The 15,137-nt window shown below is 70.7% G+C and overlaps 2 protein-coding genes across 2 annotated transcripts; both read left to right on the forward strand.

The window, feature by feature from the left end:
• Window positions 1-281: 281 nt before the first annotated feature.
• On the forward strand, window positions 282-3,750 carry SLC39A4 (solute carrier family 39 member 4; the record flags this gene model as incomplete). The annotated part of the gene is made up of 11 exons (XM_084229632.1): window positions 282-476; window positions 727-993; window positions 1,229-1,424; window positions 1,516-1,664; window positions 1,759-1,927; window positions 2,239-2,411; window positions 2,556-2,885; window positions 2,980-3,037; window positions 3,132-3,284; window positions 3,355-3,542; window positions 3,619-3,750. The coding sequence occupies 11 exons, from the start codon at window positions 282-284 to the stop codon at window positions 3,748-3,750; spliced, it is 2,010 nt and encodes a 669-aa protein (XP_084085758.1).
• Window positions 3,751-5,413: 1,663 nt separating this feature from the next.
• On the forward strand, window positions 5,414-15,131 carry CPSF1 (cleavage and polyadenylation specific factor 1). Its single transcript, XM_084230201.1, has 37 exons — window positions 5,414-5,742; window positions 7,721-7,748; window positions 7,825-7,967; window positions 8,066-8,146; window positions 8,255-8,406; window positions 8,482-8,628; window positions 8,710-8,849; window positions 8,918-9,028; window positions 9,109-9,202; window positions 9,277-9,364; window positions 9,439-9,561; window positions 9,631-9,682; window positions 9,752-9,846; window positions 9,914-9,988; window positions 10,057-10,137; window positions 10,232-10,321; window positions 10,488-10,598; window positions 10,668-10,809; window positions 10,887-11,065; window positions 11,161-11,297; window positions 11,365-11,539; window positions 11,621-11,827; window positions 11,892-11,981; window positions 12,060-12,200; window positions 12,264-12,416; window positions 12,868-12,984; window positions 13,067-13,157; window positions 13,231-13,315; window positions 13,394-13,535; window positions 13,628-13,780; window positions 13,860-14,036; window positions 14,129-14,195; window positions 14,279-14,326; window positions 14,397-14,552; window positions 14,617-14,746; window positions 14,816-14,954; window positions 15,033-15,131. The coding sequence occupies exons 1-37, from the start codon at window positions 5,599-5,601 to the stop codon at window positions 15,078-15,080; spliced, it is 4,332 nt and encodes a 1,443-aa protein (XP_084086327.1). The 5' UTR covers window positions 5,414-5,598; the 3' UTR covers window positions 15,081-15,131.
• Window positions 15,132-15,137: the final 6 nt, after the last annotated feature.

Here is a 15,137-nt window from a genome sequence, read left to right on the forward strand (position 1 = left end):
CGCAGCGGGTGTCCCCGTAGCGTGCTGCCCCACCCAGCCCCCACGGGGCGCCCTTGAGGAGTCGGCAGGGTGGGTGCTGCCCGCAGGGCCCGGAGGGCCGAGGGGCCGGGGGGCAGGGGCCCGGCCCTGGCCCTGGGCGCGGGGAGGACCTGTCCCTGAGTGGCTGGCCGCAGCCAATCACAGGGCCGCAGGAGATACCTGGAGGAGGCCGGCCGGTGCGTCCCGGCCCAGCCCCGCCGCACAGCCGCCCGCACTGCCTCCCAGCACAGCCACCGCTCGGCATGGCCGGCCCGGCCCGGCTCCCCAGGGGGCTGCTGCTGGCCGCGCTGGTGGTGACCGTGACCGCGGCTGCCCGGCCGGCCCGCCTGCTGCCCCTGCTGGCCGCGGGCCGGGGCACTCTGGACCGGGAGGCGCTGGGAGGCCTGTTAAATACGCTGGCGGCCCGTGTGCACTGCTCCGGCGGGCCGTGTGGAAAGGTAACAGCCCCACCCCGGCCTGCGGCCCCACCCTGGGCAGGCGTCGAGTCCCGGGCAAACTCCAGGGGGCGGGCGCCCTGGCCCTGCCTGCGGCCGGGCTGTCGGGCACCCCTGGGGTCACCGCCAGGACCCCCCTGCGCGCACCCACAGTCGAGGCAGAGCAAGGCGGGGCCCGGGAGCCGGGTGGCGGGGAGGGGCAGCCGGGGCCAGCGGGGCCTCTCCGCCATGGCCCACCCGCCCCTTCCCGCAGTGCCTGTCTGTGGAGGCCGCCCTGGCCCTGGGCGCGCCCGAGGATGGGGGGGTGTCGTCCAGGCACCTGGCCCGCCTCGGCGCCGCTGTCGCCTTGTACCTCAGCGACCCCGAGAGCACCTGCGTGGACATCCGGGCCGGCCGCTGGGCCTCCAGCGCCGACCGACTCCTGGCCCTGCTCGAGGGCCCTGAAGCCCTGGCCCCAGGCCTGAGCCGGCTGCTGCTGAGCGTCCAGGCCCGGGCCGCCGGCCAGCCCTCGGCGGATGAGGTGAGAGCCCCACGGGCCGCCAGGCTCCCCAAGGGCGCTGGGCTAGGCTCAGCCAGTTCCAAGCGCGGAGGGCCCTCGCGGGCCGGGGGCCAGGAAGGGGGGCCCACAGGGTGAGGCGCGGCCCGGCCAGCCGGGCTCAGGGCAGGCCCCCGAGAGTGGGCCGGGGGTGACGGGGAACAAAGGCCGGCTGGAGGCCAAGACGGCCACACGGCGGAGCCTGAGCCGCTCTCCCCAGGCCTGTGTGGACCTGCCGGGGCTGCTGGACGAAGCGTGGGGGCAGGGCGCCCGCGGCAGCCCCGGCCCGGCCCTGGCGGCGCTGGTCGACCACGTCGGGAGCGGGTCCTGCTTCCGCGCCCTGCCGGCGCCCCAGTACTTCGTGGACTTCGTGTTCCGGCAGCAAAGCAACGAGCGCCCCAACATCACACTGGCCGGTGAGGCCCGGCCACGGGGCGGGCGGTGTCCAGGAGGGCAGGGCTGGCTGGAGCCCCCCGGCCCCAGCGGTGACTCCGTCTTCCCTGCTAGAGCTGGCGGCCCTGATGCAGCATCTGGGGGTGGGCACGGAGGCGGTGGTGGAGACCCACGGCCACGGCCACGGCCACGGCCACGGTCACCCCCACGGGGGCCCTGCCCCTCTCGTCGCCCCCAACGGCAGCTCCAGCGTGTGGGACACGGTAAGTGACGCGGCCCTTCCTCCGGTGGGGGGCCCGGCCCATCCTCCAGGGGGGCCCACAGTCCGCTCAGGGCCTGACCTGCCCCGCACCCCAGGTGTGTCTGAGCGCCAGGGACGTGATGGCCGTGTACGGGCTGCCCACGCAGATGGGGGTGAGCCCTGAGGCCTGGGCCCAGCTGAGCCCCGCTCTGCTCCAGCAGCAGCTGAGTGGGGCCTGCAGCGCCCAGGTGGGCCCCCCTCAGGACCAGCTCAGCCAAGCAGAGAGTGAGTGCCCCCTTCCCAGTGCCCGCTCAGCTGGGATGGGTGCTGGCCACAGGGATACGGGGCCGTGCAGGGGAGTGGGGACGGGTGGCTGGGCTGGGGACAGAGTGGCCGCGGCTGCCGGTCACATGCAGCATCTGAGCACAGGGAGGGGTCGCAGGGAGACGGGCCTGCAGGGGAGAGGAGCAAGGCCTGGAGGCTGCAAGGCTGCAGGGGCTGTGAGCAGAGCCCCACCAGCCTTGCCCCTGCAAGCCCTGGGCAGCAGTGCCCCCGGGATGCAGGCTGGGCCAGGGCTGAGGCCTGCCGGCCCCCAGAGTACCTGTACGGCTCGCTGGCCACACTGGTCATCTGCCTGGCATCCGTGTTCGGGCTCCTGCTTCTGACCTGCACCCGCTGCGGCACGGCCACTGGCTACGTCACCCAGACCTTCCTGGGCATGTCTGTGGGGACCCTCACCGGGGACGCCCTCCTGCACCTGACACCCAAGGTCCGCCGCCCCCCCCCCCCCGCCCCACCCCTGACATCCCAGGACCCTTCCCGTCCCGCCCCTCCCCGGCCTCCCAGGGGACCCTGCCCACCCCAGCCCTCCTTGGCAGCCAGGAGGGACACCAGCCCAGCTCCCTGCCCACAGGTGTTGGGGCTGCACTCCCACGGCGCCGGGCAGGACCACCACCCGCTGGCCACCTGGCGCCTCGTGGCCATGCTGGGGGGCCTCTACGCCTTCTTCCTGTTCGAGAGCCTCTTCAATCTCTTGCTGCCCCAGGACCCAGAGGTCAGGCTGGGCGCCGGACACGGGGTGTGGAGGGGAAGAGATGTGGCTGGCTCTGAGTGCCTGTCCCCATTGGACCCACAGGACGGTCCCAGTGGCCATGCTGGCCACAGCCACGGCGTGTCACTGCAGCTCACGCCCAGCGACCTCTGGGGGTCCAAGCAGCCCCCCAAGGACTCCAGGACAGACCTGGTGAGCCAGCACCCCAGAGCCCACACCCCACAGAGCCCACTCCAAGCTTCTGCCCCTGCGGCCCAGGGGTTCACCCAGGCCACCCCACCCCCAGGTGTCTGAGGAGAGCCCGGAGCTGCCGAGCCCAGCGCCCCAGAGGAGGCAGCGCCCAGGTGAGCGAGGGAGGCCAGCGAGGCCAGGGGGCGTGGCGGGGGGAGGGCCCGGGGGCGCAGGCACCCCGGGCCCACCCACCATCTCCCCCGCCAGAGCTGAGGCTGCTGCCCTACATGGTCACCCTCGGGGATGCGGTGCACAACTTCGCAGACGGCCTTGCGGTGGGCGCCGCCTTCACGTCCTCCTGGAAGACGGGGCTGGCCACCTCGCTGGCCGTGTTCTGCCACGAGGTGCCCCACGAGATGGGTGAGCGCGGAGCCGTGGGCGGGGCCCGCGGGAGGGGGCGCGGCCGAGGCTGACACCCCGCCCCCCCCAGGGGACTTCGCGGCGCTGCTGCACTGCGGGCTGTCGGTGCGCCGCGCGCTGCTGCTCAACCTGGCCTCGGCGCTCACGGCCTTCTGCGGCCTCTACCTGGCGCTCGTGGTCGGCGTGGACGAGGACAAGGAGACCTGGATCCTGGCGGTGGCCACCGGCCTCTTCCTCTACGTGGCGCTCTGCGACATGGTCAGAACCGGCGGAGAGGAGGGGCGGGTCCGGGGTGGGGAAGTGGACACTGACTGGGCGCCCACGGCCTCCTCAGCTCCCGGCCATGCTGAATGTGCGGGACCCGCGGCCCTGGCTCCTCTTCCTGCTGCACAACGTGGGCCTGCTGGGCGGCTGGACCCTCCTGCTGCTGCTGTCCCTGTATGAGGACAACATCACCTTCTCGTAGCTTCTGGGCCCTTGGCTCTTCCTCCTGGACCCTACAGCTGGAGTCCTGGAGCCCCAAACGTTTGGGCTGCCCCTCCGCGCTCTGTGCCCCAGCACCCCACTTCAATAAAGACTCGACTTCAGCACCGGCCTGTGCTCCTAGCCGGGAGGGGAGGGTTGACATGGAATGGTCTCCTACCAAGACGGTGGACGTGCCTCCTCCCGGCTGGGCCCTGCTGAGCCGGGACAGCTGTGCCCAGGACCTTGGCAGCCCCCCCAGTGGGGCAGACACCTGGGAGCAAAACCCGGGCAGCTGGTGGTGCCGCAGGCAGCAGGTGGCCTGGGCTCTGGCCAGATTTGCTTGCGCACAGCAGGAGGGCGGCAGCGGAGCCTCACAGAGGTGGCCTGACTTATGCGCGAAGTGGGCAGAGGGGCCTGGGAGTCAGCAGGCCAGGCTCACACCTTCCTGCTGTCCACGGCAGAGGGGTCTACGAGGAGCCCCCACAGCCTCCTGGGGCCGAGCACAAGCGACCGCAAGCGGCACTGGCCAGAAAGGGTCTCGGTAGTGGAGGCAGAAGCCCGAGGCTCACGTGAGGGGACCCTGGTCCTTGAGGTTCGGGGGGAGCCCAGCGGCAGCTTTCATGCACCTCCGCTGCCCTCGGCGTCCGGCCGTGGCAGAGCAGCTCCCGTTTGCCTTCATGTGACCCCCTCCCCGCGTCTCTCTGCGGCCGCCTGTCGCGTCCCTCTGGGCTGCCCTCCCTGCTCCAGCGGGACCTGGTCTCCATTCCTTCATGACCCTGCTTCCAAAGGCTGCTCCCGCCGCGCCTCTGGCCAGGCCCTGCTCCCTGGGGCCCAGCTCTCCCCGTGGCCCTAAGGCCAGTCGCGCCTCTGTTCTGCGCAGGGACTGGGGGACTGGGGTGCCCCCCGCGGGGGCATGCTGTGGGCAGGTAGACACACAGTGTCCGGCGCGGCCCGCTGACCCCTCCCTGTGAGGGGGCTTGGCGCCCGGGGCCGGGAGGGCCAGCCGGGAGGGCCAGCGGCGTCCCAGCACCTTTGGCCCAGGGCGCGGGGCAGCCGTGGGTCGCCGGAGCGCGCGGTTTCCTGCTCCTCTTGCAACTTGTTGAGCAGAGCCGGAGCTGCGCTGCCCGTCCGGGGCCGATGCGCTGAGCAGGGCAAGGACACAGGCTTTGGCACCGGCACGAACGCGGCTCTTGGAGCGCAAGAGCGGCCGGGGCCGGGGCCTGGCGAGGGGGAGACGCGGCGCGCGGGCGGGGTCGGGGCGAGGCAGCCCCGCGCTCGCTTCCCGCTCGACTCCCTGGGGCGCTAAGCCCAGCCCCTCGGGCCGGGACCCGCCCAGGGCGAGGGCGCCGCGGGGCGGGGGCGCGCAGCCGGCCCGAGGGCCGTGGGGGTCCTGGGTGGGCCCCGCGGACCCGCTCCCCGACCCCCGCGGGGCAGTCGGGGTCCCACCTGCGGGGCCCAGCCTGACGTCGGCGCCCCCCGGGCCTCGCGCCCCCGGGCGGGAGCCTCCCGGGGACCTCCCCCGAGTCGGCCGCGCAGCGGGGCCCCAGCCCGGCCGCCCCCGCCCCCGCCCCCGCCGGGCCGCGGGGCGCTCGGGGCGTCGGGGGCCGAGGCCGCGCCGCCGCCGCCCGCCAGGGGTCGCTGTCGCCCCGCGGCGGCCCCGCGCAGGCGCGGGCCCCGGAACCTCGGCGCTCGGCTCCGCGCGCGGCCGGACCGTGTCCGGCGCCGTCCCGCTCCCCCGCGCGCCGGCTCCAACCGCCAGGTGGGCGCGCGCGGCCGGCAGGGGCGCGGCGGGCGGGCGGGCGGCCTCTCACCCTGTCGCCTCCGGCCCGCGCAGCCCGGGCCCGGCGCCATGTACGCCGTGTACAAGCAGGCGCACCCGCCCACCGGGCTGGAGTTCGCCATGTACTGCAACTTCTTCAGCAACAGCGAGCGCAACCTCGTGGTGGCCGGCACCTCGCAGCTCTACGTGTACCGCCTCAACCGCGACGCCGAGGTGGGCCGGCGGGCGTCGCGGGGCGCCGGGGGGGCGGGGGCGCCGGGGGGCCCGGCGGGGCGCCCGGTGCCGCGGCCGCCGCGCAGCCCGCGCGGGAGAACGGCCGCCGGGGAGTCGGCGCCGGCGCCCGCGCCGGGCCTCCGAGCACGAGGCGGCCGCGGCTCCCGCCCGCCGGTCGGGGGAGCTGCAGGGAAAGGCCGCTCCCGGCCGCCGGAGGAGGCCGCCGTCGGGTCGGGACGCCCCCCGGGCAGTTCCTCTTAGTGAGGCCGGGAAAGCGCCCGTGGAGGGAGGGCAGGTGCCTTGCTTGCGGGAGGCGGAGTCCGGCGGGCGCGCGGGCTTCCTGCGGGAGCCGCCTCTCGGGCTGGTGAGGCGCGGGGACCCGCGGGTGACCAGCCTGTGCACGGCCCGGAGCCGTGCAGGGGTGGGGGAGACTGGGAGTGGGGTGGGGCTCAGAAGGCCTGTGTGCTCAGGATGTCCCGCGAGCAGGGCGCAGGCCCAGCGTATTAACTAGGGGGCCGTGCAGCAGGCAGAGGGTGGGGCAGCCAGGGGATCCCCCCCCCACCGCAGGCCGCGTGTTTGTGTTTGCAGTAAGTGTGTAAATACGCACAAATACGTGACAAAGCAAGCACTGCAGAAAAGGGTGTAATGTTCTGTCCAGAGCTTTGTGGTCTGTAGGGAGGAAAAAGCTCGTCGTACTTTATGGAAATTGATAAAGCTCCCCAAAAATAGCAGCATGTCTTGGTTGTCTTGCTATAGCAGACCCGCAGGCCCCTGGCCTTCCTGTCAGTCCCTAGGGGCTTCTCATGAGGTTCAGGGGCCCGTTCTTGGTCTCTGAATGGAAGAGCCAAGCTCTGGAGTGGCCAGACAATATCACTGGGGGCAGGAGGGCCCAGCCCCCCTGGCCTACAAGGCACATGAGCAGACTGTGGTTTTATTTTTTAAGATTTATTTTATTTATTTATGCATACTTGAGCTGGGGTGCAGAGGTGCGGGGGTGAGAGGATTCCCCAACAGAGACAGTGGGGAGCAGAACAGGCAGATCCACTGAAACACACTGCTGAGGGGAGCAGCGGGCGAGACAGGAGAGGTCTGCTGTGCCATGTGGGTCACTCCCTGGTCAGGGGTCGCACTCAGGCCACATTGGCTGGGACAGCTTCATGGTGCTGAGACTGACCCCTGCGCCCCCCAGGGAGGCCCAAGGTTCAGTGCGTCCCCCAGCGGTGAGCTTTTCCCCAGCATGCAGTCTTCTGTTCGTGGTCTCTGTCCTGTCATTCAGGGTGACAGCAGCCAGAGTTAGGTGCTTATGCTTCTGAGAGTCGCATGTCCTAGCTGGGATGTCCGGGTTACTCAGATGGGGTGTACCTTCTTACCTGGGGGTCTGAACCCTCCTTGCGGTGCTTGGTGGCAGCGTCCACACCCCGAGTCCTGTTGTGCTCCCCGTCACTCTGTGCTACTGCTTTGCTTGTGGCTGCTGTTGCCTAGCTGGGGTGTTGGGCTTCCGGGTCAGAAGGGAATGCCTTTGCCTCCCCCCACGGAAGGAGTGCCCCGTGCTGGCTCAACTTCTTCCAGTGCTTGAGGCCTCGCAGAGGCTGACAGGCACCCCTTGCCCAGCGGAACGCAGGGAGTACCTGGTGCTGGCCTGAAGCGGGAGCTGGGGTGGGGACTGCAGGCTGCAGGGTCGCCCTGAGGCCTCACCCCTGCCCTGGAGCCCCTTGGCAGACGCTAGGTGGTCCTCTGGGTTGGGGTCTTGTAAGAACGGCCTGGGTGTGGGTGAATCTGGGGGCACAGCCAGGCAGGTTTGGGGGTGGGCAGAGCTGCAGCCTCCAGTGAGCAGCGGGGGCGTGGTGAGGGCGCTCCCTGGGGCTCTGGGTCCTGGCTGGGGCTGGGCCGACCTGAGGCCTACACACAGGCCTGGGCTACCCAGAAGGGCTGCTCCCTCCAGCCTCCCAAGTGCGCTCACCACCTCCTTACCCCCCAGGCTTCAACCAGGAATGACAGGAGCACAGGTGAGCTTAGGGGCCTGCCTGGGCCTGGCTGGGGCCAAGATGTGGGACGGACCTGCACCCACTGACCTCTCCCCAGAGGGGCGGCCCCATCGCGAGCACCGGGAAAAGCTGGAGCTGGTGGCCTCCTTTTCCTTCTTCGGCAACGTCATGTCCATGGCCAGCGTGCAGTTGGCAGGTGCCAAGAGGGACGCTCTGCTCCTGAGTTTCAAGGATGCCAAGGTGGCGTGGGCCAGGGGGGCAGAGGTGCAGGCAGGGCTGGAGCCCTGCTGGGTCCTGGGGAGGGTGGGCGCTAGACGACCCTGGTGTCTCTGGCCCAGCTCTCGGTGGTGGAGTACGACCCTGGCACCCACGACCTGAAGACCCTGTCTCTGCACTACTTCGAGGAGCCTGAGCTGCGGGTAGGGCCAGCCTCCCAGCCCCCCCCCCCCAGTCCCACCCTGGCCCCCCTACTCCTGCCTGCGGCAGCCCCAGCCTCCCCATCCCTTCTGACGCCCCCCACCCCCCAGGACGGGTTTGTGCAGAACGTGCACACCCCACGGGTGCGCGTGGACCCAGACGGGCGCTGTGCGGCCATGCTCATCTACGGCACGCGGCTGGTGGTGCTGCCCTTCCGCAGGGAGAGCCTGGCCGAAGAGCACGAGGGACTCGTGGGGGAAGGGTGAGTCGGGGAGCGGGTGGGGGGGAGGGGGCCAGGGGAGCCCCTCAGGCAGCCCGCTGAAGCACCGCCCTGCAGGCAGAGGTCCAGCTTCCTGCCCAGCTACATCATCGATGTGCGCGCCCTGGACGAGAAGCTGCTCAACATCGTGGACCTGCAGTTCCTGCACGGCTACTACGAGCCCACGCTGCTCATCCTGTTCGAGCCCAACCAGACGTGGCCCGGGTGAGGGTGGAGGTGGAGGGAGGGTGCGACGGGGCGGGGGCAGGGTTCCACTCCCGCCCGGCTGACTGCCCGCTCCCCCAGGCGCGTGGCCGTGCGGCAGGACACGTGCTCCATCGTGGCCATTTCCCTGAACATCACGCAGAAGGTCCACCCCGTCATCTGGTCGCTCACCAGCCTGCCCTTCGACTGCACCCAGGCCCTGGCAGTGCCCAAGCCCATAGGTGAGGCGCTGGGCTGTGGGGGCGGGGGGCGGGGGTCCCGAGCCCCGCCCACCGGCGTCCCTCTCCAGGCGGGGTGGTGATCTTCGCTGTCAACTCCCTGCTGTACCTGAACCAGAGCGTCCCCCCTTACGGCGTGGCTCTCAACAGCCTGACCGCAGGCACCACCGCCTTCCCCCTGCGTGAGTGTGGGCGGGAGGGCAGGCGGGCGGGCAGGGGGCGGCGGGATGGGGTCTGCCGAGCCCTGACGGCGCCCCCACAGGCACCCAGGAGGGCGTGCGGATCACCCTGGACTGTGCCCAGGCCGCCTTCATCTCCTACGACAAGATGGTCATCTCGCTCAAGGGTGGAGAGATGTGAGTGCGCCCCATTGCCAGGCCCCCCTCCCTCCCCCCGGTGAACCCGCCCCAGCACGCTGTCCCTCCTGCAGCTACGTGCTGACCCTGGTCACGGATGGCATGCGCAGCGTGCGGGCCTTCCACTTCGACAAGGCGGCCGCCAGCGTCCTCACCACCAGCGTAAGTGGGCGGGGGGAGGGCGGGGTGTGGGGGGAGGTCACTGTGGCCAGCGCCTACCCTCCGCCCACCCGCAGATGGTCACCATGGAGCCCGGGTACCTGTTCCTCGGCTCTCGGCTGGGCAACTCCCTGCTCCTCAAATACACCGAGAAGCTGCAGGAGCCCCCGGCGGGCACCGGCCGCGACGCCGCCGATAAGGTGGGTGCCAGCCATCGGGAGGCCTTCGGGAGCGCCTGGTGGGCCGCTCACCACTCTCCTGCCTCACAGGAGGAGCCTCCCTCAAAGAAGAAACGCGTGGACGCCACCGCGGGCTGGTCAGGTGAGCCGAAGGCCGGCCGCTGGGGTGGGGGCAGCGGCCGTGACGGGCCGTGACGGGCTCCCGCTGCAGGTGGCAAGTCGGCTCCTCAGGACGAGGTGGACGAGATAGAGGTCTACGGCAGCGAGGCCCAGTCGGGCACACAGCTGGCCACCTACTCCTTCGAGGTGAGCCTGGGGGCCGCTCGCGGGCCCGCCCGCCCGCCCGCCCGCGCTGACCCGGCTGTGCCTGCAGGTGTGCGACAGCATCCTCAACATCGGACCCTGTGCCAATGCCGCCATGGGCGAACCCGCCTTCCTGTCTGAGGAGGTAGGGCATGGGCAGAGGTGGCCATGGGGGGGCAGGGCGGGGTCCATCCTCACCCCGCCCCCGCGCAGTTTCAGAACAGCCCCGAGCCGGACCTGGAGATCGTGGTGTGCTCCGGCTACGGGAAGAACGGGGCTCTGTCGGTGCTGCAGGTGTGTGGGGTGTGAGTGCATGTGGGGTGCGGGTGCGCGTGGGGTGTCCTCCTGGTGGGACCTGGGGGTTCACAGCCCATCGTGGCCATTCCAGAAGAGCATCCGGCCCCAGGTGGTGACGACCTTCGAGCTGCCCGGCTGCTACGACATGTGGACGGTCATTGCCCCTGTGCGGAAGGAGCAGGTGGCCTGGGCGCGGGGTGCTTGCTGTGGGGGGCGCTTACTCATGACGGGAGGGGGGCAGGACTCCGATGAGCTGCCTCGGGTGGTCGCGCCTGCCCGCGTGAGGGGTCCTGCTCTGCCTGCAGCCCTGGCCGGGCTAGGGACCCGTGCTCTCCTCCGCCTCACAGGAGGAGACACCCAAGGTGGAGGAGGCAGAGCAGGAGCCCAGCACGCCGGAAGCAGATGACGATGGGCGAAAGCACGGGTTCCTTATTCTGAGCCGGGAAGACTCCACCATGGTGAGGGGTGTCCCAGGGTGGGGGTCCTGCAGGTACTGGGCTCACCTCACACACACCCCCCCCCCACAGATCCTGCAGACAGGCCAGGAGATCATGGAGCTGGACACCAGCGGGTTTGCCACCCAGGGCCCCACTGTCTTCGCTGGCAACATTGGGGACAACCGCTACATCGTGCAGGTGTCCCCGCTGGGCATCCGCCTGCTGGAAGGAGGTGGGCCAGCGGCTGGGGTGGGGAGGGGCGGTGGCTGGGGCGGGACCGGCTGCTGGTGACCTGCCCTGTGCCCCCAGTGAATCAGCTGCACTTCATCCCCGTGGACCTGGGCTCCCCCATCGTGCAGTGCGCCGTGGCTGACCCTTATGTGGTCATCATGAGCGCCGAGGGCCACGTGACCATGTTCCTGCTCAAGAGCGACTCCTATGGTGGCCGCCACCACCGCCTGGCGCTGCACAAGCCGCCGCTGCACCACGTAGGCCCGCCCGCCCCCTCCCCCGCCTGCTGACTGCCTGCTGACCACCCCGCCTTGCTAATACCCTGCCCTGCTGATGCCCCGCCGCCCTGCAGCAATCCAGGGTGATCACACTCTGCGTGTACCGCGACGTGAGTGGCATGTTCACGACCGAGAGCCGCCTGGGGGGCGCCCGCGATGAGCTGGGGGGCCGCAGTGGCTCGGAGGCAGAGGGCCCGGGAACTGAGACCAGGTGCGTGGGGGCCGGGGGGCCGGCGGGGCCCGCTGCCGGGACATCCCTGACCTGCCTGCCGCCCCAGCCCCACGGTGGACGACGAGGAGGAGATGCTGTACGGGGACTCGGGCTCCCTCTTCAGCCCCAGCAAGGAGGAGCCCCGCAGGAGCAGCCAGCCCCCCGCCGACCGGGACCCTGCGCCCTTCCGCGCAGACCCCACCCACTGGTGCCTGCTGGTGCGGGAGAACGGGACCATGGAGGTGGGTGCGCCTCCTGCGCCCGCCCAGGCCCCACTCCACCCCCCAACCCCGCCCGCGGCAGCTGACCTGGCATTCCCCCAGATCTACCAGCTCCCAGACTGGCGCCTGGTGTTCCTGGTGAAGAACTTCCCCGTGGGCCAGCGCGTCCTGGTGGACAGCTCCTTCGGGCAGCCCACCGCGCAGGGTGAGGCTCGCAAGGAGGAGGCCACGCGCCAGGGGGAGCTGCCCCTGGTCAAGGAGGTGCTGCTGGTGGCGCTGGGCAGCCGGCAGAGCCGACCCTACCTGCTGGTGAGTGTGGGCAGGGCGCCCCGCTAGCCCCGTCGCCGCCCCCACTGACCCTGTGTGGCCCCAGGTGCACGTGGACCAGGAGCTGCTCATCTATGAGGCCTTCCCGCACGACTCTCAGCTCGGCCAGGGCAACCTCAAAGTCCGCTTCAAGAAGGTGCCCTGCCGGCCCTTGGGGGCGGGGCTGGGGGGCTGAGGGGTGGCTGGGCTGGGCCCTCACTGCGCGCCCCTGTAGGTGCCCCACAACATCAACTTCCGCGAGAAGAAGCCAAAGCCCTCCAAGAAGAAAGCAGAGGGCAGCGCCGAGGAGGGGGCTGGCACCCGCGGCCGTGTCGCCCGCTTCCGCTACTTTGAGGACATCTACGGCTACTCAGGGGTACGTGGGTGACATGGGAGGTCGGGCCTTGCCCCCGCAGCCTGCTTACGGGGCCGCCCCCAGGTGTTCATCTGCGGCCCTGCTCCCCACTGGCTTCTGGTGACTGGCCGGGGGGCCCTGCGGCTGCACCCCATGGGCATTGACGGCCCCATTGACTCCTTCGCGCCCTTCCACAACGTCAATTGTCCCCGTGGCTTCCTGTACTTCAACAGACAGGTAGGACGGGGCGCCTGCAGCCTGTGACGCCTCCACATTGGCCGGCGCTGCTAGGGGCAGGGCAGGGTGCTGACCCCGGAGCTGAGACCCTGGCGGCCCTGGACTTCACTTGGGGTGGGTGTTGTGCCTGGGTCCGGGGCCAAGAAGGTGGGCCTGTGGCTTAATTTGGGCAGGTCAGGCATGGGGGCTGCAGCCTGGGCTGGGCAGAGCCAGACAGAGCCCCAGGACCAGAGCAGGGCTCATGCTGAGTCTGTGTCCAGTGACTGCTGCAGGCCACTGGGTGGCCATGGAGTGGGCGGGCTGTTGAGAGAGGGATCTAGGCGTCTGCAACCCAGACCACAGCCCGAGCCGGCCTGGGAGAAGGCACGGGAAGTCCAGGGCAGGGCAGCGGGTCTGGGGAAGCCTGGGCCCTGGCTGGGCCCTGTGCCCGGCCTCACGCCCCCGCCCCCAGGGCGAGCTGCGGATCAGCGTCCTGCCCGCCTACCTGTCCTACGACGCCCCCTGGCCTGTCCGCAAGATCCCCCTGCGCTGCACGGCCCACTATGTGGCTTACCACGTGGAGTCCAAGGTATGGCGGGCCGCGGGGGCGGGACGGAGCTGGTGGGGACGGGGTGGGACTGGCGCCTGCGGGGTGACACCTGCCTCCCCAGGTGTACGCCGTGGCCACCAGCACCAACACGCCCTGCACGCGGATCCCGCGCATGACCGGCGAGGAGAAGGAGTTCGAGACCATCGAGAGAGGTTCGAGCCGCTGCTGCGCTGTCCTCCGTGGTTCTTACCACTCCAGCCCGTGACCACTGCCCTGTCCCTGCAGATGACCGCTACATCCACCCTCAGCAGGAGGCCTTCTCCATCCAGCTCATCTCTCCCGTCAGCTGGGAGGCCATCCCCAATGCCAGGTGAGGCTGGACCTGGGCGGGGCCCGTGGCGGGGCCTGGGCTGTGTCCTGCCAGCCTGCGCCTGACCCTTGCCCGCAGGATTGAGCTGGAGGAGTGGGAGCACGTGACCTGCATGAAGACGGTGTCGCTGCGCAGTGAGGAGACCGTGTCTGGCCTCAAGGGCTACGTGGCCGCGGGGACCTGCCTCATGCAGGGGGAGGAGGTCACGTGCCGCGGGCGGGTGAGTGTGGGGCGGGCCTGGGGGTGGGTGGGCTCCCCTCGCCTCCCCTCCCCTCCCCCACAGTCCTGCGGTAGCCACCACCCTCCCGGCAGATCTTGATCATGGATGTGATTGAGGTGGTGCCTGAGCCTGGCCAGCCCCTAACCAAGAACAAGTTCAAGGTCCTGTACGAGAAGGAGCAGAAAGGGCCCGTGACGGCCCTGTGTCACTGCAACGGCCACCTGGTGTCGGCCATCGGCCAGAAGGTAGCCCTGCCCACCTGCCTTGCCCCCTCTGCCGCTGGCCGCCCCCCGCTCACTGCCCCCCCCGACCCCCCCCCCGCAGATCTTCCTGTGGAGCCTGCGGGCCAGCGAGCTGACGGGCATGGCCTTCATCGACACGCAGCTGTACATCCACCAGATGATCAGTGTCAAGAACTTCATCCTGGCCGCCGACGTCATGAAGAGCATCTCCCTGCTGCGCTACCAGGAGGAGAGCAAGACGCTGAGCCTGGTCTCCCGGGTACCGGCGGTGTGGGCGGGCGGGCGGGCGGGCGGGCGGGCATGCCCCGGCCCCCCCTCCCCGGTCCCCCCCCTGACCACCGCTGTCCCCAGGATGCCAAGCCCCTGGAGGTGTACAGCGTGGACTTCATGGTGGACAACGCCCAGCTGGGCTTCCTGGGTGAGCCCCGGCGGAGCAGCACGGGCTGGGGCAGGGGCTGGGCGGGGCCGGGCTGACTGGGCTGACTGGGCTTTGCTCCGCAGTGTCTGACCGGGACCGCAACCTCATGGTGTACATGTACCTGCCGGAAGGTGAGCGTGCCGGGGGCGGGGCGGGGCGGGGCGGGGCGGGGCCGGCGGGACCCTGACCCACACTCTGCAGCCAAGGAGAGCTTCGGGGGCATGCGCCTGCTGCGCCGCGCCGACTTCCACGTGGGCGCCCACGTCAACACCTTCTGGAGGACCCCGTGCCGGGGCGCCGCCGAGGGCCCCAGCAAGAAGTCAGTGGTGTGGGAGAACAAGCACATCACGTGGTTCGGTGAGTACCAGGTGGGGCGGGCAGGTGTGCCCGGGGCCCGGTGGCTCACATGCCCCTCCCGCAGCCACGCTGGACGGCGGCATCGGGCTCCTGCTGCCCATGCAGGAGAAGACGTATCGGCGGCTGCTGATGCTGCAGAATGCGCTGACCACCATGCTGCCCCACCACGCTGGCCTCAACCCCCGCGCCTTCCGGTGAGCCCGCGGCCTGCCCGCCCCGTCCCGCCCCACCCTGCCAGCCCTCACCGGCCCGCCTGTCCCCAGGATGCTGCACGTGGACCGCCGCATCCTCCAGAACGCTGTGCGCAACGTGCTGGACGGGGAGCTGCTCAACCGCTACCTGTACCTGAGCACCATGGAGCGCGGCGAGCTGGCCAAGAAGATCGGCACCACGCCGGACATCGTGAGCCCCCGCCCGCCCTGCCCGCGTGGCCCCGCCCCGCCCCCTCGCCCCACCCCTCACGCGGACCCCTCCCCACAGATCCTGGACGACCTGCTGGAGACCGACCGAGTGACCGCCCACTTCTAGACGCCTGGCCGGCCCTGGCCCCCACCCCACACCTTTTTTGTACAAAACACAAACATG

This window comes from Talpa europaea (genome assembly GCF_964194135.1).
Source record: "Talpa europaea genome assembly, chromosome: 3".
NCBI lineage: Eukaryota > Metazoa > Chordata > Mammalia > Eulipotyphla > Talpidae > Talpa > Talpa europaea.